Below are 24,907 nucleotides of genomic sequence, written 5' to 3'. Positions count from 1 at the left end.
TAATAGGCAAAAGTTATAAACCATTAAATTTAAATCTTAATGCTCATATATTTATCAGTTCAGTTCAGTCGCTCAGTTGTATCCGACTCTTTGCAACCCCATGAATTGCAGCACGCCAGGCCTCCCTGTGCATCACCAACTCCTGGAGTTCACTCAAACTCATGTCCATCGAGTTGTTGATGCCATCCAGCCATCTCATCCTCTGTCGTCCCCTTTTCGTCCAGGAATTTCTAAAACCAGGTGTCATCACAGCTTTATTTTGAGTGGCAGGAAAGTGTTATGATATTTTAAAAGTGAGGGTTTGCAGATAAATGCTGCAGATAAGTCTACAGATAAGTGTTCTCAAATCAGGTCAACATTTAGAAGAGTTCATGATTTTGCAAGCTTAATTCTTAACAATGGTTAACAAGGCTTTTATACCATTGCTTGTAATAACTTTTTTGCTGTAAAAGTAGTACCATGAACATTCATGGAGTAATTGTGATGCTTTCTAAATAGTCTTACCTTCTGATGTATGGTGCTAGTCCAGATATGCAGATAGTAATGGTTGATGAGTTATTTTCATGCAGCCAGTCCTCTAAGAATCATGGTGATTAGGGCTGGGAGGGATTCTATTTGTTTTCCTCTTTTTCTGTCTAGTTTGCGTAGGTCCTTTAGGAGTAAGGTCAGACTGGTATGAGCATCCCTGGCGGTGTTGATTTGAGGGATGAGGTAAAGCACAGAAGCTGGGTAGGAGTATATCTGCCCAGACACTGTCCTGTTAGAGACAGGAGAGCAACACAAGTACTTGGGGTTGGCTCTAGTATTTCCCTTGTCAGTAATGCAACCTGTCAGTGTATATTGAACGTGGAGCCCTAGATCTGACAGATGCCCTAAGAGCCATCTGCTTGTTACCCTGGGCATTCCTGCAAGGTGATCCTTCAGCCTTCAGCATCAGGGAAGATGTTGACCTCTTCCATTGTTGAGAATCATTCACTGTTGAAAAGGTCTCCTGCTTAATGAGTAGAATCCTCTTTTCTTGTGATCTGGAGTCTGTAGTCCTGCTGATACCTTCACCATGCAGATAACTTCAAGCAACAAGTTTGTTGAACATGTCTGAACTCTGCTGTCTCTTATTATCTGAACTTTCTTCAGCTGATAGTCACTGAACCTGGTAGCCTGAACCTTTACTGTTCTGTTTGGCCCACTCTAGGTGGGCCATGCATTTGATGAATCCTGGCATGGACGTGTGGGGTCCAAGAGTCCCCTAATGTGCAGCCCGGAGTTGTGTGAACTTTTTGATCTTTATCGCATTGCTCAATGGACAGCATAGGTTTTCCTTTCTGGCTTGAACTAACTAAATATTGTGTTATACAGTTAGCACATTTCTCCTGGATTTCTAATAAGATATGCCTTGAAATGAGAGACAGGCTTTCTCTGAAAATGTGGTGAGTGATTCACACAAGAGAAATTCCATTTGTGTTTTTAACTTGTAAAAAATCACTTTTAGTCTGGGAATAAAAAATGTAGCTCAGTAGCATCAGCCTATGTCCATGTGATTATGTCTTATTGAGAAGTAGACTCCTCCAGGCTGACAGAAGGGCATTCGAGATTCTAATGTCTTTTTCAATGTCATTGTCTCCTGTGTGGACTTTTGGTATGGAGCGGAGATCCTTCCTTTACCTTCTTTTGTTCTAGATGCTTCCAGCATCCAGATCATACCAGGTGCTGAGGAACTTCTTGTATGAGAGGAAGTCCTGCATCTGGCTGCAAAGATCTCAGGTGGAGTTTCTTGCTGCACTTTGCAATTTCTGCATAGGTAATTAACTAAAGGGGCACCCATGAAACCTCATGCCTTGCTGCAAACCTGACTTTATCTCTGGCAGTCTGTCCTCATACTGTGCAGACCCAGTTTTGAGAGGAACACACAGCGTTGTGGTACCACCTACCCTGCCATTTATTTAATCGACTTGGATGGCTTGTGCTGCTCTTGGCTGTGGACCCGCAAAAACAAAGCCGTAGGATAAAGCAGCCTGAATCCTGTAATGAAAACCTTGTACCTTTTTTTTTAGGCCCAGTCGGGAGAAATGATTTATTTTTGCCCTCCCAAATCAAACATTCTAGGAATCCAAGGTGAAAATTGGATTTTAACTGCTACCAGCATTTGGAGCATATAAAATCGGCAAGTGTTGAGAGTTTTGCTTGATGAAGAGAAGAACCTAGAGGGGCTGGGATGAGAATGGTCTACATGTGATGTGCACTGGTGTCTGACATAAATCTGACTGATCATACTGGAAGTAAACCACAAGCACACTTTGGCAGCTGATTGCAACCGTGGAGACCTCTGTGTTCTTCACATATCATTATGTTTCCAGTCTTAACGCCTGGAGCGTTGTTCCGTCTTCCTTCTTCCTTGCTTCATATTTCAGGCTTAAGCCTTCTGTTATTAAGCTGAAGGAGTCTGGGAGCTACCTGAATGCAGCCAGTATGTGTTGTTCCTCCCCGAGGCTCTCCATTTGTACATGTGTTTACTCTCTTCCCCCATTGCCCCCCTCCCCTCCTCGTGCTCATCATACACTATTTTTGGAGAGAATACGACATCCTGTTGAAATCTTGAAAACCCACAAAAACCTGAGGACTTCAAAGCTATGATGTAACTCCAACTTCATTAGCTGAGCTCTGCCTTCTCTGGTTTTGTTTTACAAGTCGGACATGTAGTCATAGCCTTGTTGGGAATGCATGGGTGGACCTGGAGGGAAGGCAGTGCAGTCCCTGGAGGCCTGCCAGACAACTGGTATCCACTATCTGCTGCCCTTCTATGAGTCACCAGCTGTCCCAACTTTCTGCCCCCGAGTTCTGCTCACCAGCCTGGGCTAGTTTACTAATTCCCATTGTTTTCCCCAGGACCATTGCTTGCTTGAATGGACTGAAACTAGTTTGTTCTTTAGTTTCTTCTGAGTGTTTGCTCCTTTCTTCCCTTAACATTTACTGAGTGCCTATTTGCAACTTGTACTATACATTGGGATATAAAGATGAATAAAATACATCTGTGTTTGATTAAAATATATGGTGGAGGCAGCAGAACTGTATAGAAAGTGTCATGGAGTAAAGGGGATGGTTGGAGGAACTCGCTGAAATTGAGGAGACAGGAGGTTTCATGGTGAGGGTTCTCTGGGCCTGTTAAGGATCAGGAGTCCTTGAGTGTGCCTGAAGGATGGATGTAGAGTCGTGGGAGGGGACAGAGAGAGATTGTCCGAGGTGAGAACTAGAAGGTCACACTTATCGTGTCAGTGAGGTTGCAGTCTTCATACAGGGGAGAGTCGCTGAAGGTTTTCATTCCGAGTAATGTGATCAGATTTGTCTTGTGAAAGTGAAAGTCGCTCAGTCGTGTCTGACTCTTTGCGGCCCCATGGACGACCCCATGGACTATACAGTCCTTGGAATTCTTCAGGCCAGAATACTGGGGTGGGTAGCTTTTCCATTCTCCAGAGGATCTTCCCAACCCAGGGATCGAACCCAGGTCTCCCACCTTGCAGGTGGATTCTTTACCAGCTGAGCCACAAGGAAAGCCAAGGTGACTCTGAAGGCCATTTGGAGAATCTTGTAGAGGCGAGGCAGAGGAAGGCAGAGAGTGGCCCCTTAGATCTGTGCTTTGCCTGCACATTAGGAATAAGGAACCAGGGGGCCCTTCCTGCACCACTGGCCTCAAAATCGGTACGCAGAGCAGTCTGACATGCTAAAGTCTTGTCAGTGCCGCTAAGCAGGTCTAACTTCAGGATTCTGCTGCTTGGCCTCTTCTGACCTTGGCTGACTGGAACATGAGATGGATCCTTGCATTTGTCATCTCCGTGGTGCTCAGGTGACCCCAAACTTGGGCTCCTCTGCCTGCTGGCCTGATTCAAACCTGCCAGAACCTTCCCAGCGTGGCTGACTTCCCTGGGTCAGGCTGCAGGGATGTGTGGAGTGTTTGTCTCACCCAGAGCTGGTCTGGCTCAGCCCGTGGTCATACCTTGTCCCTGCCCAGGCCTTGATGTTACAGGAGGACCCATGGCCTCTTGTAGGCAGGATCTGTGCTGTATTCTCAAGGTCTTCATGCACGCCTCACCCTTACAGCCCGTTCCCTGAGTGTCCACTGCAGACATCTCAGTAGACAGTTAAAATTCAAATGTAAAATATTCAAAGTATCTTATAAGTTCCTTCTTACTAAGGGAAAAAAATGCAAAAAAAGGCATTGGAAGGTTAAGTTTTATAAAGTGCTCTGAACAGTGACAGGGTGTATGAAGACTCTAAAAATCCCAAGAAACTCTTGGAAATATGGTTGTTTGCTTGAGTGTCCTACTGATTGTGTACTGATGTTTCATTCTGAGGTTTTAGAGCCCCCACTCCCAACATCCCCCCACCCAGGATCTGTGTCAACAACAAGGGAACTGTTTTATAATGTGGCTGTGAAGCACACCAGTGCTCTGGAGCTGGGCATCCTGCATTCAATTAACCTTCCTATTTCACACCTCATCATTGCAGTGTGGCAAAGCTCTCCCTGGCCTTTCAAAGCAGGAGGACTGCTGTGGAACTGTGGGTACCTCCTGGGGCTTTCACAAATGCCAGAAATGCCCCAAGAAGCCATGTAAGTGACATTTCATCATTCTTTTGCAGGTTAATGTAGCGTGTCTGTTTTCTTATGATGACTGTTTTAATGATGAGACATTAGACTTCAAAGAAATCGCATTGAATTGTAGAACATAGTACAATAATTTACATTCCAGAAACCTTGCAAGTCTGAGAAAGCTTTCATATTGATTTCTGTTTTTTAATAAACATAGTTATCGGTTGCCTTTTGTTCAGCTGGATTACTTTAAAGAAAAAATCTTTTAAAAGGGGCTGTGCTATATGTAGGCTCTATTTTCTAACGTGAAAGAAAAATAAGGTCTCTTTTAAAATGATAATGAAATGATAATTAAATGCTGCTATAAAAAATCAGCAGTTGTTGTTACCTTCCTTTAATGTTTATTAATATCCACAACTTCTCTTGTAGTTTTTATACGCTATAGGTTTTCAAATTTCACAGAAAAGAAAAGCTAAAATAGAGAAAGCTTTCATATTGATTTCTGTTTTTTAATAAACATAGTTATCGGTTGCCTTTTGTTCAGCTGGATTACTTTAAAGAAAAAATCTTTTAAAAGGGGATGTGCTATATGTAGGCTCTGTGCTGATTTGTGAAAGAGAAGCTTAGTCAGAAGGACACAGTGCTTTCTCCCTTTTCCTCTTAGTCTCTGCTGTTAAACTATCACATTTTTCAGGACATAAATCTCTACTGACATCTACATGCATTGATTAGTCTATAAAATTTGTTTTCCAGAACCTGTTGATGTGAATAAATCCAGATTTACATCTTTCTGTTACTTTCTCCCCATTTTTGAATATAGTATCCACTCTGGATAATTGAGTCCTAGTACTTTTTAGAAAGACAGAGGTAGCTGGGTTTAAGTGGAGCTTTCCCTCTTCTTATTTGTCATGTTTTTGCCAAGAAAGCAAGTGATGTTTTCCTGTGTTGTCGTCTTTTTTTTAATAGTTATTTTTAATAGTTTATGCTGCAAGGAGTTTCTCATTTGCTTCCATTGGATAATTTTTATTTATCCTTTGTTAAACATCTGTTGATTTGAATGGTATTCTCAACTGCCTTTTAAAACCTATTCAGTCTAGAAACTGCCCCTAAGAATCTCCTTTGGTCTGTCTTATATGCTCTTCTTCCATCATCATAAATGATTCTTATCTCTCAAATTTGTTCTCTAAATCTTTTGATATATAAGGTTAATTTAATTTTACTTTTTTTCCTTGATAATTGCTCCTATCTTCCTTTAGAAGAATAATTTTTGGAAACACCTACTGAAGTTTCTGATAATTAATAAATTATTCATATAGAGGGGAAAAAAATGGAGAAGGAAATGGCAACCCACTCCAGTATTCTTGCCTGGAGAATCCCAGGGATGGAGGAGCCTGGTGGGCTGCTGTCTGTGGGGTCGCAGAGTCGGACACGACTGATGTGACTTAGCAGCAGCAGCAGCAGCAGCAGGGGAAAAAATCCCCACATAAATAAGGACATTCAGTACTGAGACATTGTCCCCAGGAAATTTTCTCTGGGTTTCAATAATGATTAGCAATGTGATTTCTAGGAGTGGGTTGAGTGTGATGGTCCCACCTCACTAAAAGATCTAGCTACATAAAATTATCCTGACAAGCTGACCAAAGGGACATCTAGGGGACGTTTTGTATGATTTCGAAACCATGGAGTTTAGGGTTAGGTAGACTTGAGTTTGACTCCCAGCTCTGTCATTTGCTGTGAAGTCTTATGGACCATGAAACAAATCTATATCTAAAATGTTGAAGAAGCATTGCCTTTCAGAAAATGTCTCCCCATCATTTGAGGGGTAAGTTTAGAATACTGTGACGGTGAGTATGTTTTCCACTGCTGAGTCTAAGGACTGAGGAAAGAGAAGTCCAATTCTTATAGCTTGGTTTTGAGGCTAAGTTTATGTTCTCTAGTATTTTTTTCATTTTATCTCTTATTTTTCTTTTCCATTTTTTCCCCTTCTCTGTGTATCGTTTGCTTATTTAGCTTCTCTTTCCTCTTATTTCCAAAGTCCAAAGTTGCAAGACAGGGACAGAAGTGAAGAGTCAAGGGAATCACAGCGTTATGTCATTTTCTATCTAGAATTGTATCATCTGGGGATAAATTCAATACTTTATATGGTTTTGTTAGCTCTATATTTTAATGTTGATAATTGAAGTAGAAAATAAAAGTACAAAGTTGCTATCACTTTTAACTAATGCAAATAAGGTCTGTATGGGTTGATCTAATGTATAAATTGAAGAGCAACATGGATTATGAATGAAGTAAGCTATTGACATCTTGACTTTTACTCCGTTTGTGCCATCCTACCATGTAGCCCACTCCCAAGAAATATGACACTCAGAGTCATATTCTTCCTGTGTCATTTAAAAAACTTTCTTTGTTTATTTTAAAATCATACTCATTTTGGAAGAGAGCAGACTTTTCTTGGCTTTAGAGGCTAGAGTTTTGTGCTCCATGCTTTTTTTTTTTTTCCCCACTCAGAGTAGTTTTCAAGTGGCTCTTATTTAATGTTTTGAAGTTTTTGTTTAGCCACATACAGAAAGACCTTTCATTGTTGATCAGTTCTTACTGTGAAAACTTAATTTTAAATCTGCAAATGATTTCATTAAAGAGTATGTAATCTATTAAAAATGTACTTGGTATGTACAAATTGCTTGTTCTTTAAACATTTTTTGAAGAAAATTAGCATCAAATTCTAAGCAGAGGAAGACTTTAAGATCATCTGGTCTGGCTTTCTGCCTTGAAGTAGATGACTTAATTTTTAGATGAGATATTAATCTCTTTTGCTTTTGAACAATTCACTGACAGAGATCTCACAGTCTCTGTAAGTAATGTGTTACAGGGTGGCCTCGTTACATGGGACACGACTAGACATGTGGCCAACGGGCTGAATGGGTGACTCCCCACATACCAGTTTTTTCCTTTTAACCCACTATTTCCAGATTCCTCACCTTAACCATTTCTAGCAGAGGAAATAAGGCAAAGAAAGGAAGTAACAGAGGAGAGGAGTGTGAGTAGTAAATCCTTACATGCTATTCCTTAGTGGTGAGAATAAAGACCATGTGTTAGGGGCAAAATAATTTCATTTTTCAAAGGAAAATTTCCATTTTACTTGGAACTTTTTTGTTTCACTGCTTGTTTAGGTCTTCTAAGTGGCTTACCCATTCAGCCTATTTTCATGACAGTCCATTATTATAATAAAAGAATACCTTATTGCAGGAAACAGTGATACCTGTGCATACTTTTGTCAGGCCTGACAGTAGGCATTTGGTATAAAGTCTCTCTATACTCCGCAACAGCCCTGACTTACTCAGCAGTTGGGAATACTCCCATTGTACAGAATTCCATTTGGAACCCAGAAAGCTTGTTTTCCAAGGCAGCAGAGCTGTCAATAGGCAGGGCCAAGATTTGAACCTAGGTCAAACTGGTTCTGGCACTTATGCCAAGAACTCTCTCAGGTATCACAGTAGGATGTCAAAATTTCAGTGGCTAGGGTTCTGTTGGTAAATTGGTGGCTTCAGCATTTGACTGGTTGAGTTTTCTGAGTGCTGAATCAGACAATGTATCAGAGCAGCTCTTTACATCTCCTAGCTTCCTTTAACACCTGTTGTTCTCAGCTTCATGGTAGAGAGAATCAGCTTAAACTAGAATATGTGAGCCTATAATAAAAGTGAGCATATAGTTTATTATCTAAACTGAGGAACTTTTCAGAGTGAAGTGGAATGCTGTTAATGAACCTTGATGGAGCAACAGGTATCATCAAGGACTGTCCTAGGCAGACCAGGATGTTTCACCACCTTCTCTGAATTTATAAGAAAATTCAACTGCCAGTAGTTAATCATTGGGGAGGAACTGAATTTTTTGGTAAGAGTCACTAATTAGAAGAAAATATAGAACAGTTTTATGGTTTTTGAATGAACATAAAGATTGATAACTAATTGAGATTTATGTCTGTTGCAAAACATGAGATATACTGAAAAAAGAAAATGGATATACATTGGATTGATATCTTAGAAGTAAGATCACTGATGCTTTATATCACTTTGCTTATCACATACAGTAGTTTAGGGTTGTAAGAATTTAAGCATGTAACAGAATTGTTTCGTTTTTACAGCTTATCATGGATATAATCAAATGATGGAATGTCTACAAGGTTATAAACGGGTTAACAACACCTTTTGTCAAGGTAAGATCAACTGTGAATTCACCGGTGTATGAGCTCAACAGTTGTTTTGCTTTTAAAAACTTGAGTTGTTTTGCTTTTAAAAACTTGAGTTGTTTTGCTATGATTTGCTCTTTAACCCAGCTTGTGAAGGTCACACAGAGAACCACCTCTTGCTCACTCCATTTAGAAAAAAGAAGTTTACTGTATGGTTACTAGAATTACATCACTACCATTTAAACTTTATGGAACTTCCCCCCACCCCCTATCTATTTGTGTTGAAATCCTTGGCATATTGGATTACATTATGGAGTGCACTATCCACATGTGAGTGTGTGCACGCGTGAGCGCATGCATGTTCCTAGAAATATTACTTCTTTACTGACATGTGATTGGGCCACAGAGTTCCCTTTCTTCTCTCATCAGACTGTTTCTGTCTTCTCAAACTATTAAGGTATCAAATATCAGAGCAAACACATTTCTTTTTTTTTTTAATTTTTAATTGAAGGATAATTGCTTTTGTTCAATCTATATAGAAACATACAAGCAGTGGGACCTTCAAAAATCCTTTAGTTCAGTGTCTATGCTTTACGAGTGAGGACATTCAGGTCCAGACTGGTTAAGTGACTTTTCTGTGGCCAAATAGATCTGAGGTTATAATTCAGGTTTACCAGTGCCTAGCTTATAGTACCCATATATGATAGCAAATTTCATTTCATTTACTTTGGGAGATGTGCAATCAGTGCTCCTAATTTCCTGGTACATGTCTAGGATCAAGGTGGTGGTAGTAACTTGGAAATATGTGTACTTTGCAATAAACAGAGAAAGAGCTTTCAAGAGTCTTATTGAACCAAAATCCATTTCAAAACACAGCACATGTCCTCTGACTTGTGGTCTGAGACTCTCTATCCTTGACCGGTATGTGTTTATAGGGACAGAGCAGATTAATGTAGTGTTAACAATATATAGGTTAATCCCTATCAAAATGGTTCAAGTCAAAGGAATATCTTAATTATCTGAGAATTTTCTCAAGTGAATTGTCTCTTCAATATTGTATCTGTATAACTTTGATGATTTAAAGAGCTTTTGCTGACTTCAAAAGAATCTTCTTTTGAAATGCACATAGATATACCATGTCTTTAAAATGTTTTCCTTCAAATATTTTAAGCCCTCATTGTAGATCAAAGAATGTTGGCAAAGGAGAGAGTGCTCAAGATGCTTTTTGAGAAACTTCTGCAAACTTGTAGTACTGCTAGGGATGTAGGAGTAGTGGATTAATCAACATTATGTAAGAATCAGTAGAATGTCAGATATCATTAAAAGTTCATACTGTATGGATAGAAGGTTGAATTAAATGGGTGGAAGAATGAATAGATGGCTAAATGTATATTCTACCATATAAACCAAGTTGTTTGACTGAAGAGAAATATAAACCAAGTTGACTGAAGAGAAATATAGTGGCTACCTTAGAAATATGCCTTTAAATGTTTAATCAGCTGTCCTACATGACTTACAAATTACTTCAAAAGCTAAAGTCAATAGCCTGGAGTTATAAGGAGGCATATTTGTAACAACTACATGCAAACCTTTTCTGTGGATTAGAATTCCCCATCATTGTAATGAAATGCTTGTGGAAGAACTGAGTTTCCGGCACTTAGGAGTGATCCAACAGATCCCTCATAGCTGATGGCCCAGGATGCTACAGCGGGGCCTTTCCTGTGCAGTACGTAATGTTAAATGACTTTATTCTAGTGCTCTGAGAGCAGTGTTATTCTGTCACCTGGGATAGAGGTTGTGCATGAGAAGAAAGAAATGACTGGTCTGTCACACAAATTTTAGAGCCTAGACATGTAGTTTCCTGAAGTGTTCCTTTGATGAGGTATATCTGGTCACTCCATTAAACTGTAGAAAGAGGAGGATCCATATTTATACCTCAGCATTCTAAGTCTGCATGACTACTTGTTAGAAATTCTCCAGAAATGTCAGATGCTCCTAATTTCTCTGAATGTCAAATGATGAGTATACTCATTTTCTTGGGGTGGGATAGGATTTGGACATTGTTAATCCCAATTACGGAGAAGGAAATGGCATCCCACTCCAGTACTCTTGCCTGGAAAATCCAATGGACAGAGGAGCCTGGTGGGCTGCAGTCCATGGGGTTGCAAAGAGTCAGATATGACTGAGCGACTTCACTTTCACTTTTCTGCATTGGAGAAGGAAATGGCAACCCACTCCAATGTTCTTGCCTGGAGAATCCCAGGGATAGGGTTGCACAGAGTTGGACATGACTGAAGCGACTTGGCAGCAGCAATCCCAATTAGGAACTAAAAGAGAGTACCCAGGATCACAGAGATGATGAGGAGGCCCAGCCAGGATTAAATTCCCAAGCCATCTCTGTTTCTATGTGCAGCATGGCCTCTTTTACCAATTTTGTATGTATCTGTCGTCGTCGTGAAGTGGCTCAGTCGCTCAGTCGTGTCCGACTCTTTGCGACCCCATGGACTGTAGCCTACCAGCTTCCTCCCTCCATGGGATTCTCCAGGCAAGAGTACTGGAGTGCGTTGCCATAGATCTGTAAAGTATTACTAATGTAAATATGATATACTACCTGTTTTGAGAACTAATAGAAGTCAACAAAATTAATATTTGATTTAAAAAGAAAGGATAGTTATCTAATATATTCCTTCTACTGGCTAGTTCAAGGTTCTAACAGTTCATATTCATAAAAATGCCACTATAGAAGTGGAAGTGAAAACTTGCAAGTAATCATTTGTCATCTCATTTAGCAAAATAAAGTGGAGAAGCCTTCCAGTAATTCTCTGAGGATTTTAATCTTTTCCTTTTCTGGTTTGGCTGGTATGGAGTGACCTTTAACAAGTTTTGTTCATACTGAGGATATCAAATGGTTCCACCTCAGTCACACTGATGTTCAGTAATGCCAAATCCTGGCTTATGTTTGTCTTAGGAGAATATTTGCAAAACAGTGTTTTACTTTTTGGCATGAATTCCGGAGTGAAATATCACAGAAAATTCTATTTCATGGTGCCTCAAGAAGGCACTGCTAAATTACACTACAGAGTAGATTGACTCATAACATCATATGATTTCATTCATCATAATCTATTACATTACTTTTGAGCGAAGGGCTTAATTTCATTCCCTTTGTGGTATTATTGGCCACTAAACTTAGTTAGAACTTTCTCACATTACATATGTACACTTGGATTTTCCTAGAGCCTTGAAGCTCTTTATTTTGAAGTTTTTCAAAAGAAGCCTGTTAACCATCTAATTACTTGTGCATTCCACATTGTTCTTAGAGTTTAATGTCTTCTCAGTTTACAAAGCACATTTAAAATTAAAGTGATTAATAACTAAAATTGCATTATTTCCTTCACCTAAGTGAATTAATGCCTTAAACAACTTTTCATAAAGTGTACTCTGTAACAAAGAGCCAACTGTGCACAAGTTAATTTGAGGAGCTTTCAAATAATTGCCCTAAAAGTTGGGTTTTCCCCTCCTTTCTAGTGGTGCTGCAATTATGTTTTCAAAGGAATGATTTATTGCATATACACACATGGAGCTCTAAAACCTGCCCTCACTACCCTCAACATTTATGGAATTGTTATAATTTGCTTCATTTATAAAAACAAATAATTCACTTAAATTTTCTGGTGGATATCTAGAGCAGCATTTGTCATTTCATTATTATGCTGAAGGTTTGATGTAGAATTAGAATTAAATGAAGAAATACCTCATGGCAGTGATCATAGGAACTCCTGTTTCATGGTCTTCCTTGGTGGCTCAGATGGTAAAGAATCTGCCTGCAATACAGTAGACCCAGGTTCAGTCCCTGGGTCGGGAAGATCCCCTGGAGAAGGAAATGGCTACCCACTCCAGTATGCTTGCCTGGAGAATTCCATGGACAGAGGAGCCTGGTGGACTACAGTCCATGGGGTCACAAAGAGTTGGGCATGACTGAACACTTGACTATCACTTTGCCATGAAATAAATGTATTCTTAAAAATTAGGTGTAAATCTCACTTCTAGAATTGGGTTCTGAAATTACTTGGGGACCAGTCTATTCAATGAAATCTTTTATTTAAAGCAAATATTTCTTTTAATATGCTAAGATCACCTGCCTCTTTCATTAGTTTATAGTTCTGAAATCAATCTAGTGTTTTCTACCTTTTTAGCACGTGCTGAGGTGCTATGGGCAATGCCAAAATACATAGCTAGACAGTACCTGTGCTTTTAGAATCCAGTGTATGTATATTTCTTTCTCATGAATCTTGAAATCTTTAAAAAATATCCCATAGCCCGTAAACATGAGTTGGCGGGACACTCCTGAACTACAGACTGAGGATATGTGATGAATGATGAATAAGATATCAGTCTTGGCCTTTGGATTTAGTGTAATTAAATCAGTTTGAATCAGCAGGATGTAATTTGCTTTGTTCAGTCATCCAACGAGCTGAATTTCAGCTCACTCAAGATGAGCCCATTAAAGCAAATATAAAAGCGCTGTCCACATAACTTTCTTATGGCTTGATTTTATTACGCTGGTTGTTCTGCTCTAATAAAATAAAATTACAAAACAGATACACTAAGACACAATAGTACCCTACTAAAACTTTCACTGCAGGACTTCTTTTTGCTAGAAAGTGCCCCGAGGTACATCTGAAATTGAATTGTATTCGGACCATAGAAAAGATAATGCACCCCCACCCTCACCCCCGCCAAGGGGCATACCTCTGTTATTAAATGAAACTGACCAATCTTGATTAATAATCCATATAAGGAAGGTGTACATGGAACTTCTTGGTTATAAAGAGGTTGTCTGGACTGTAGCTGACATTTCAGACCTCTTAAGTGAACATAAAGGAATTGCTGTAACTGCACTATGGTGAATATGTAGAGGAAGACTGGTCTTTGAGGACTTTGAGGAGGCTAGAAAGTACAGGAAAGACCCTCAGGTAAACTGACTTGGCTGGAGAAAAGAATTGGCCTGTGGTATACTGCTGGGTTAAAACAGACAGGTAGGGTGAGATACAGTGATACTTAATTTTAAGACCAGTTTCTTATTTTTCTTATGATTAATTGCATGCATCATTTGTAATATAATGGACTTGTGGTACTGGATTTACACTTCTTTTAATGTAGAGATGTCCAAAGGCCATTATGTCAACAGCTTGCATATTTAAAAGAAAATGGATTTGTGATAACTTTCTTTTTTTTTTTGAGTTGGAAAATTATTCTTTTAAAATTATGGTTTTCATGTAATTTTTATTTATTTATTTTTTCTTTTTTTTTTAATTTTTTACTTTACAATACTGTATTGGTTTTGCCATACATTGACATGAATCCATCACGAGTGTACATGCGTTCCCAAACATGAACCCCCCTGCCACCACCCTCCCTCCCCATATCATCTCTCTGGGTCATCCCAGTGCACCAGCCCCAAGCATCCTGTATCCTGTATCGAACCTAGACTAGTGATTCATTTCTTACATGATAGTATACATGCTTCAATGCCATCTCCCAAATCATCCCACCCTCCCCCTCTCCCACAGAGTCTAAAAGTCTGTTCTATACATCTGTCTCTTTTGCTGTCTCGCATACAGGGTTATCATTACCATCTTTCTAAATTCCATGTATATGTATTAGTATACTGTATTGGTGTTTTCTTTCTGGCTTACTTCACTCTGTATAATCGGCTCCAGTTTCATCCACCTCATTAGAACTGATTCAGATGTATTCTTTTTAATGGCTGAGTAATACTCCATTGTGTATATGTACCACAGCTTTCTTATCCATTCATCTGCTGATGGACATCTAGGTTGTTTCCATGTCCTGGCTATTATAAACAGTGCTGCGATGAACATTGGGGTACACGTGTCTCTTTCAATTCTGGTTTCCTCGGTGTGTATGCCCAACAGTGGGATTGCTGGGTCATAAGGCAGTTCTATTTGCAATTTTTTAAGGAATCTCCACACTGTTCTCCATAGTGGCTGAACTAGTTTGCTTCCTACCAATAGTGTAAGAGGGTGTGATAACTTTCTTAGAAAAGAGATTATCATTTTAGAACTATTTTCAAAGGTATAGTTAATGGAAACAACTTTTTTCATATGGTTAATAGTTAAATGAGTTTACTGAGATGGTATCGGTTTTTTTCACTCAGCGTTGTTTCTTGTATCCTTGCTTTCTGGGTTCATGCTTTCTTTTGTGATCAGATTGTCAGATAAAATGTAGGCTGCCCAGTTAAATTTGAATGCCAGGTAAATAGCAAATAATTTGGGACATAAATTTTTGAAGTATTAGCTTACATGAAATTCAAGCTTAACTGGGTATCCTATATTTTTATTTGCTAATTTATATTTTGAGATCACAGCCTTTAACAGTTCTTTAAGTGAGGATCACTAAGAAGTATATACTTTACATGTCTGAGAATATCTTTATTTTGAACTCATTCTGTAATGAGAGTAATCAGGTATACAATTTTAGGATAACAGTTATTTTCCAGCAGTACTTTGGACCTACAGAATACCACTGTATTTCTGACTTCTCTTTGATACTGTTTTCCTTAGTAGAGAATGGTTCTGTCTTTGGAGATCATCTCTTAATTCTTCATGTTCTGTAGTTTTACCATGATGTGTCTATATGTGGATTTATCTTGATTTTACACGGTAGGCAGAGTATGTTGTCCATCTGAAGACTCCAGTCTTTCCTCCTATTTGAAAAATGATCAGATGTTATCTCTTCAGATATTGCTTCTCCACTGTGCTCTCCAGCTGTAACTCCATTTAGACAAGTGTTGGAGACTCTGTTTTCAATGTCTCTCATAACACGTCCTTTGTCCTTTTATCCTCTTGTCTCTTTTGCTGCTTTATGCATGAAACCTTAGTTCTGTCTTCCAGTTTTCTAATTGCTGCTGTATTAAGCCTATCTAGATTCTTACCCTATCTGTTACACTTTTCATTATAAGATTATTTTTCATTTTTGAAATCTCATTGTTTGTCATAGCTTATCTATTCTTATTTCATTTTTAAAAATGCATTTATTCAACATTTTAAGCATGCTGAGAAGTTTAGCTGGATTTCAGCTGCTGAGGAAGGAGTGTTTTCATAGATACATTTAATTTGTTACCCTTAGTTGATAATATCCTGGCTTCCCTTGCTGTATTCTAGACAGTAGACCCAGAGTTTCAGTGGCTGCCCTGTATCATGTATTAATATTTCAGTTATTGTTATATATTTAGAAATAGGGGTGAGTGCATGAACTTACTGTGCTACTTAAAAAAAAAATAAAGTGTCCATATCAGGATTGAGGTTTTTAATTTTTTTATTTAAAGAAATCAATATCAGAATGTGGTATCTAACATATATATAATAAATTGTTTTTCTTTGTGAGTATAGAAAAGCTTTTCAGAGGACTTCAAATTATATAATTAACAGTTATCCTCAGTCTTCTTTTATCTGTTGTAATTATGCAGCCCATCAACACAAGTTTGTTCACCATCTGGCATTCATGCATTCCTTTGTTTCATGGATATTTAATGACAATTTAAGTGGGAACACTCTGAGAAATATATTAACACTCAGTTCATACCTTTAAAAAAAAATCACTGTTCTCACAAATAATTAAAAGGCAACACGTCAGTCTGTAACATCAAGGCAGCATGTAGTAAGGACTGTAAGAAATGAACCAAATACTACGCAATGTCAGAGGAAATTTCCCATTGAGTTGGAAAATCAAAGATGGCATTTACACCAGTGGGGATGGGTGAGACTTGTCAAGGTATTTGAGGGTGGAGGCAGGCTAAATTCAAAATTGGTCTGGTACAGTGCCTCAGGCTAGTGTCAGCTTCTTTCAAGGTTTTTATTTTAAATACATGGGAAGCTGATATATTTTGTGAATTTACTTTTAACTTTTTTGATTCCCCCATTGATGCTTTTGGTTTCCTTCAAAGAGTTTGGATTGTGACCAAATTTTCATGGATGTCTTCAGAAACATAAATGTTTCTGAAAAGTTAAATGTCTTCAGATTAGTACAGATCTGTGGGTTCTGCATGGAGATATGGGAGGCTGACTGTCTTATGTCCTTTGATGTCAGGGACTTGGGCATCTGCAGATTTGGGGATCTGCACGAAGAGAAGGGGTCCTGCAGCCAGTCCCCCAGGGATACTGGGGGACGACTGTGATGAGTGCTCTGGATTCTGCCTCCCCTTTCCCCACTTACCCATCTTCCTCAATCTTCCTTCCCTCTCTCTCCCCTACTCCCTCTTTCAAGGCCCACTCAACTTGTTCTGGACCTTATTGCAGTGATGGTGTCAAGGAACAAAGTAGACAGTGAAGAACTGTAGACATAATTATGCTCTTAGTGACAGTGATCCTGAAACATCTAGTACTAAAAGTGTGCTAAGTTCACTAGCGCTCCAACCCAGCTTAACCTTTGTATTAAAAATAAATAAACCTTTATATTGGAGTGTAACTGATTAACAGTGTTGTGATGGTTTGAGGTGGATAACAACGCAATTCAGCCATACATATACATGTAACCATTCTCCCCAAAACTCCCCTCCCATCCAGGCTACCACATGACACTGAGCAGAGATCCCTGTGCTGCACAGTACATCCTTGTTGCCAGCTTAACCCTTAACCCAAGTTCTTCCTCTGGTAATCCCAGGTCCTCACCCAGCTTTTCCCCAGACTATTACCAGAGGTGAACTAGCTGGGCCACTTGCTGCCGTAATAATTGTTGATTTTATTTATGTGATGCTTTTCTGCTTATGCTAACTCTTGCATAAAAAAAATTTGATAACTTTCTGTTTACTGAAAGTGAAGTCTCTCAGTTGTGTCCGACTCTGTGTGGCTCCATGGACTGTAGCCCATCAGGCTCACAATAATCAATTTCCTTTTGGGTTATTATTGCCTACACATTTTTTCTCTCTATGTATTTTGCTAGTGTTTATTGAATGCCTGTTTAGTGGAGTTGTTGGGCTGGGTGCTCAGCTGTCACCATTCTCACAGTAACCCGGTAAGATAGTGCTGTTTTTCTTTAAACTTGCAGTGAAACTGAGCCCTGAGTCTCAGAGAAACTAGTAATGGAAGATGACATACCTGCAGAGTACTAGGATCTACCTTGGATGCCTGGGCTCCCCACTTTGGGCTACTAACATTTATATAGTAGTTTGTAGTAATTCTTAATTCCTGACAACTGCATCTGCTTGTCACAGTTAGAAAACCACGGCTTAAAGCCTTGATCAATAAACAGCAGTGCTGGGAGGGATAGTAATGCTCTCTGATTCTTTTAGTCTTTAGGTTGTACTAGCCTGTTACATGCTTTCAGTAGTTTGGCTTAGAAATCAGAGTTCTCCATACTTCATTGTTTATTTTCATAGCAAATTTTCTGGTTTTCAGTGTGTCTGCTTTGTAGGTAAAGTATTTTTCTCTTACCTTATTAGCACTGTACCTTAGTTTCATCCTGAAGTCCTTAACTAGCAGAATGTTGATGATCTAGAGGCTATTTGTTTAACCTCACATTCCGCTCGAGCACTCCTCCTGAGTCTCTCCCCTTCCCTGCAAGTTAACAGTTACTTTGCTAAAACAGTCGTGTGTTTCTCACACTGCTGGGGACAGCTGGACAGTTCTGCTGATCCAGGCAGGCTGTGGATGATCTCAGCCAGGCTCCGTCTAGGGTCTGTGATCCGCTGATGGTTGCCTTATCCTGGATGGCCCAGGATGGCTTCAGTGGGGATGGCTCAGCTTTCTTCTCATCTAAAACTTCTCAGGCCTAGATTTGGAATTTACACAGTGCCACTTCAGCTGTATTCTAGTGGCTGAAGGAAGTCATAAGGCCAACCTGCATTCAGGGAGTGGGGAAAAGACTCTACTTCTTTCTGGGAGAAACTACAAAGTCATGTAGACAAGGTCATGGATACGAAGGGAGGTAGAGAATTGGGCCTATTTTAGAAATCATTCTGTAACACGTTGATGGTTTATGTCTTGCTTGAGAAAAAAGGAAATGAAGATCTTTGTTTGTATTACTGGGAGGTTGTGTGTGCACGCTCAGTCGCTTCAGTTGTGTCTGACTTTGTGTGACCCTTTGGAGTATAGCCTGTCAGGCTCCTCTGTCCATGCGACTTTGCAGGCAAGAATGCTGGAGTCGGTTGCTGTGTCCTTCTCCAGGGGATCTTCCTGACCCAGGGATTGAATCCCAGTCTCTTACATCTACCTGCTTTGGCAGGCATGTTCTTTACCACTAGTGCCGCCTGGGAGGTCATTTTATGTTTAAACTTAAGAGGCCATGTTATTGGTGAAAAAAGTCTGATATTAGAAATTATGTAGTTTATTATATATTTAATTTTTGTTAGTAGTGTAACCAATGTATAGAACAGTGAAAATCCCCATCAGTGAATATAACAAAATGAACATAACTGTGTACTTATTACTCAAATCAAGAAATAGAAGATCCCCTGCACCCTAAAATCTTCCCTCTGTTTCTTCTCAATTTTTACCCTATCCCCTTTTTTCAGAAGTGGTCACTGTGCCAACTCTTATAAGCATAGATGTGTTATCTTTTTTATGAATTTTCAAATTATCCAGTATGTTTCGTGACTTCGTTCACTTAACAGGTATGGCCAATACTACATTTTTCTTAATATTCAGAACGCTGACTAGTGAAGTGATAATATCCATCAATGTTCTCATGTAAAAGCTTTTCAGTGCCGTTTCCTCTCATTCTTCTGTGATTTTGGAGTTGATGCAACATTCGCTACAGTTAGTGTTTTCTCTATAGTTCTCTTTAGTTCCTTTATCATAAGGGAATTGATTGTTGTGATGTTTCTTTCTTTCTCGGAGGAAATAAGCACTATGTAGAGGAGAGTAGTGTGGGTGAAAAAATGAAACTTAGAATCCATTGTTGTTGCTATGTATTCGGGAAATTATAGTAGAAAATAATAGGTATGAACTAAAAAGGCTGGAGTCAACCAGACTTGATAATTAAATTACTGAGTACTTAAAATGTTTAAAATTCTTTTAACTTACCTATCAGATTCATCACAGAGCTGTGCTGTATTTAGTGATTTAATGCTAGAAATTGTGGGGGTACTTAATGTGATGCTGAATCATGTTTTGCAGTAGTGATGACCAAAGCAATTGATATGTTTTACTGATCTGAAGGTGTTATTTTACTGTCCTAGACATTCTCTTGGAACTCCTGCTGCTCTTTGTAGTCTAAATAGGTACAGTATTTTGGGTAAGAATTTAAACAGTTTTGATCCAGGCCTGAGTATCATTTTAGCATTTAAAATCAATTCGGGACCCATTCCCATCCATTGTAGAATCATTTTCCATTGTGTCCTCTTACTATGCCTCTATCACTGGGATAGGATTCAAAAAGGAAATGTCTGTTTATTTTATTCACTTTTCTTCAGGAAAGACAGTGGTGAAGTGAGTCATTAGCACATTGTATTTTCCAATAGCTCTCTTTGACCTTAATCTCTGGAGCTATAAACTCAATGGGAAGATGCCTGTTGAATCACGAGTGATGAGGAAAGCCCATGATAGATATGTTACTGTGAATGTTTCAAGGAGAAATTAATGTAGTGTCTATAGATTATAGTCAGAAATCCAAGACCAACAGAGATGCGCATCTTCCATGTGTAGCACACATGTATTGAGAAATAAATGCAAACTGTTTTCTGGGCTCTAACAGTTCTTTTTATCATGTTACTCTGCAGACAGAAGGACTGGGAGGCAGGGAATTGTTCCACAGTAGTTTGCTTCCTTTGGATGAGTCCAGTGACTGAATCCATCCCATGATAGATGATTTCAGTTTTTTTAATGTAATTAATTATTTTTTGGCTGTGCTGGGTCTTCGTTGCTGCATGGGCTTTTCTCTTTTGTGGCAAGCAGGAGCTACTCTGCAGTTGCGGTGCACGGACTTCTCGTTGTGGTAGATTCTCTTGTGGGGTACAGGCTCTAGGGTGTGTGGGTTTCAGTAGTTTTGGTTCATGAACTCTAGAGGACAGGTTCAGTAGCTGTGATGCACGGACTTAGTTACTCCACTGCATGTGGGATCTTCCTGGATCAGGAATTGAACCTGTGTCTCCTGCACTGGCAGGTGGGTTCTTTACCACTGAGCCACTAGGGAAGCCTGGTGATTGTTTTAGAAACAGCTGCATCAGGGCCCAGGTTGAAACAAAGACAGCCACAAGGAGACCCATATAATAGTTTGTGGGGCTGACCCAAGAGAGCAGCATTTTACACCATTTGCTCCACAAACCACCAGTTCAGCTGGATGTTAATAGATGGTGTGTGAAAAAAGAGCCCACAGCCAAATGTGTGGAGAACCCCAGATTAAACAGAGAAAGCCAAGAGTCCTCGCCAGAGAACAACTCAAGGTCTTTAATGTGCTAATTATACAGAATATGTCACGTTTCTCAATCACATTCGACCACAAAACCCTTCTTTGGGCAGAAGTCTTACAGAGCTTGTGTTTTATATATATAAAACACCTTGGGTAAAATTGCTCTAGAATGTTGATCTTCAAATATTTTTTTGTTGCCTTGTCTCCTAAATTTTGAAAAATTTAGATGTTCACACATTTTTAACCTGATATCTACATTTTTAAAATCAAAAATTAAATGGGCATAGTAGATTCATTTTTGACATTGATATTAGATATGGACTTTAAACACTTTCACCAAAACTTTGGAGCAGCAGAACTGGCTTACTTAATTTATAAATAATGTCTGTCATCTAACATAATTGGTAAAACCAGATCTTCTTATGAAAGAGAGCAGGCTTATCCCTTGTCCTGGGACTCTCCTTCAGGAGAGAGATTTGTGAATTGTTCATTTGTTTGATGTCTGATCATTTTACATTGTAGGACAGTGTATCTAGAGAGTCCAGATGAGTAAGAAGTGTGCCTTGGAGGGAAAGTAGACACTGAGTAAAGGAGAGAAAGGAAACGAGATTGGCATATGTGGTTTTAGAGCACTTCTAGACAAGGAAATGGCAACCCACTCCAGTATTCTTGCCTGGAAAATTCCATAGACAGAGGAGCCTGGCAGGGTACAGTCCATGGGGGTGGCAAAGAGACATGCCTGAGTGACTGAGCACAAAGAAGGAAACATGTGAAGGCTTAAGATCTAGAAATTGATTCATTAAATAGAAGTATTCAAGCACATGTGTCCCCTGTCAGTTGCCTTCAGGGGTATGTGAAGCTGCTTCTGAGAAGGAAGAGGGGCAAAGAAGGATTAAAAATTACATATGTGCTCTTAAGAGAGTGAACTCCTCCTTTCTCTAAAGTAAGTGATCCCTCTTGAATAGCCAGATGGTCTGTCTGGCTAAGAAAAGTATTTACCTCAAGAGGTGGTTTTTTGTTTTTTTTTTATTTCTGCTTTCAACGGGAAGTCAGATTGCTAAATTGTGATGGAATTTCTGCTCATCAGCAAAAATTGAGTAGACACAGCAGAATCTCCGCAGTGCTTTGTATTTTCACACAGTGCAAAGATCTGCATGTACTCTTCTCACCTGTGCCTAATTCCTGTTGGTTACTGGACATGCCTCATTTCCTGGATAAACATGCGTCACTAAAAAGGCAGTAAATTAGTACTCGGTTAAAGATACATACTTTCGTGTAGGAGCATGGTTACATAAAAATGTGTTTATTTCCCACAGGGTACTTATACTAGTCATGATATATATTCTGCAGTAAATGTCATACTTTATTCCTTGGCATTTTTAACTTCAGCAACTGGCAGATTGTTGTGAAGTCAGGATATTTAAGCTGGAAGCAACCGTGGGGATTATCTGTGTTGTGAGAGAGGAAAGTGAGCTCGAGAGAAAATAAATGACTTGCTCTCAGTGACATAGTTTAAGATCCTAGTTACCAGACTAGGTCATACTGAGATATTTCTCCTGTTAGATTTCCCCATTCTCCCTTAACCCTTTAAAAATAAATAAATAAATAAGAGCTTGGACCGAGTTGTCTCTATAAGCTGGAAATAACTGTTATGTTGCTCTTGGTCCAAAATGGTTCCAAAGTTCCACTGAGAGAAGATGTACTGTACAGATACAAAGATGGGGATAATGGTCCTTGCTTCATTGTACTGGGTTATTGTATCATTCTTGGGTGCTGAAATGCTGAGGCTGTGTTATATTTGGTTGTTTAAACAGTCTCTTGTTATGCATACCACCCAACAGGCAATGCTGCCAATGTTCAACTCTTTTAGATTTATAAGAAGAGCAGTTTTGTATTAGTGAACTTGATAAGTGGCCAGAGGTTCATAGTAGGATGTACTGGGCAGAGAATGCTATAAATGTTCTAAGTGAATGGAGAAGTATGTAAATCATATGAGCTGTACCCCCTCCCTTGGTTTTGCCTTCTCTGAAGGTGCACACTGGGCTGGAAGAGTTTCTGCCTTCCTTTCTGCATCTGTAAGCGTCTAGACTGCCCACCACTGCAGCTCAGATGGAGATGTGGGGGTGGGTGATGGCTCTGAGTGCCAGCTCCTTCAGCCATTCATTTTGACCTTCATTCCTGAACTCAGTAAACTGTGTTTTTTTGCAAACGGTTACACCATTCTTTCAAAGAATGGAAGTCCACAGTTGTCCAGAGAAATTTGGTGGTCCACAGAGGAAAACAATGACCAAATTCATTTGTTTACCATTGTTTTGTTTTTTTAAACTAAGCGCTACAGTACTTTCAATTAGAACACATTAAAGGAAATTGGCTATTCCTATAGAATATGACACTTCTGAAGCTGTTATATTTGTCAGAACACATTAAAGGAAATTGGCTATTCCTATAGAATATGACACTTCTGAAGTAGTTATAGTTGTCAAACGTAGGTAATTTATAGATGTTATAATCAAGTTAGAAGTTTTTATTTAATTTTAAATAAGAAAATAGCCCAAGGAATTGTAGTCTAAATAGGATTATAATTCATAATGGGTCAGTTACATTCCATATAATTGTTAAACTTTGACCTGGTAATGCCTTCTCTCAGTATAATCCTTAAACCACTCACATACAGATAGTTCACTTTCAGTTTTGTTCTTAATGCATTTGTGAATCTTTACTTTCCTTCAGCTTATTTAGAATTGGGAGGCCTGGCCTTCTGCAGTCCACGGGGTTGCAAAGAGTTGGACACTACTGAGTGACCGAACTAAAGAGCTTGAGTACCTCAGAAAGTCATTTAGATAATTGCCCATGTTTCATATTAATCCTGGAGTTCTAAATTAAAAACAATGGGGTATAAGTTTTTTGTCCTTTTTTTCCTTTTAAACACAAAGGGTATACCCTATCTAGCTACCCACAGTCCTCTCAAGAACAAAGCAGGGGATAGAAGAATCAAGTGGCAAAGATAAGAGAATTTCTATCCAATTTTTAGATGTGAAATTTGGCATATTAGGAATGAACAATATATGAATGGAATACTTTTTAAACTTTTATTTGTGAGTTGTTGAAACCAGAATGTGATTTTTCACAGAAATAATGTCAGTGATGTTCAAATTTTCTTGACAAATACCCACTTAGAAGTTCAGCTTTTGAAGCAGATGTAAAGGAGCTGTCTTGCTTAAAAGAGGTAGGCAGGATGCTCAGGCTCCTGGGATGGGTCTGCAGATCGCAGTTAAATCTGATGAACTTACCTTAGAGCCCTAGTCAGACATGGTGATGCTAGGACTCTGGTCTTGCAGACCACAAAGCACACAGCCCCCGACTGAGCAATCTGGGGAACCTAGTCTGTTTTGCTTCTTGCTCAGGCTGGAGAACCTCCTCAGAGATAGTAGGAGACCATCCAGATGTAGACAGTATAGATGCTGAGTTGAGCGAATGAAACCCTCCAAATCCTGTCATGGAACCACCACTTGCCTCCACCCCATCATTCCTCAAACCACCGTACTTCAAAATGGTCCTTTCTGTGCTTATAAGCTCATATTTTCATCTCCTCTTTGTGTCTTTTTCAGTGAAGGCATTATTGACAATTTTGGCAGAACAGTTGTTTGTTAAGGGGGATTAACCACAGTTTGTTAAGCTTAGTGTCCACCCAGTGAGTGCTTCCCAGCCCTTGGAACAAGCATATCCTCCTCTGAGAATCAACTGATTCTCCCTGAGCACTAAGAGGGAAG

The 24,907-nt window shown here is 39.2% G+C and overlaps 1 protein-coding gene across 28 annotated transcripts in view; it reads left to right on the top strand.

Moving 5' to 3' along the window:
* LTBP1 (latent transforming growth factor beta binding protein 1) overlaps nucleotides 1-24,907 on the top strand; it is a 456,525-nt gene that overhangs the window by 261,011 nt on the left and 170,607 nt on the right. For all 28 annotated transcript variants that reach the window (XM_068988396.1, XM_068988377.1, XM_068988386.1 and 25 more), the window contains 2 exons: nucleotides 4,501-4,603; nucleotides 8,724-8,795. In XM_068988396.1, coding sequence (XP_068844497.1) covers nucleotides 4,501-4,603; nucleotides 8,724-8,795 — 175 coding nt within the window. The remainder of the gene's footprint in view (nucleotides 1-4,500; nucleotides 4,604-8,723; nucleotides 8,796-24,907) is intronic.

This window comes from Capricornis sumatraensis, chromosome 1 (genome assembly GCF_032405125.1).
Source record: "Capricornis sumatraensis isolate serow.1 chromosome 1, serow.2, whole genome shotgun sequence".
Classification (NCBI taxonomy): Eukaryota; Metazoa; Chordata; class Mammalia; order Artiodactyla; family Bovidae; genus Capricornis; species Capricornis sumatraensis.
Note: the sequence above shows the minus strand (reverse complement) of the source record. Positions and strands in the feature narration are given on the sequence as shown.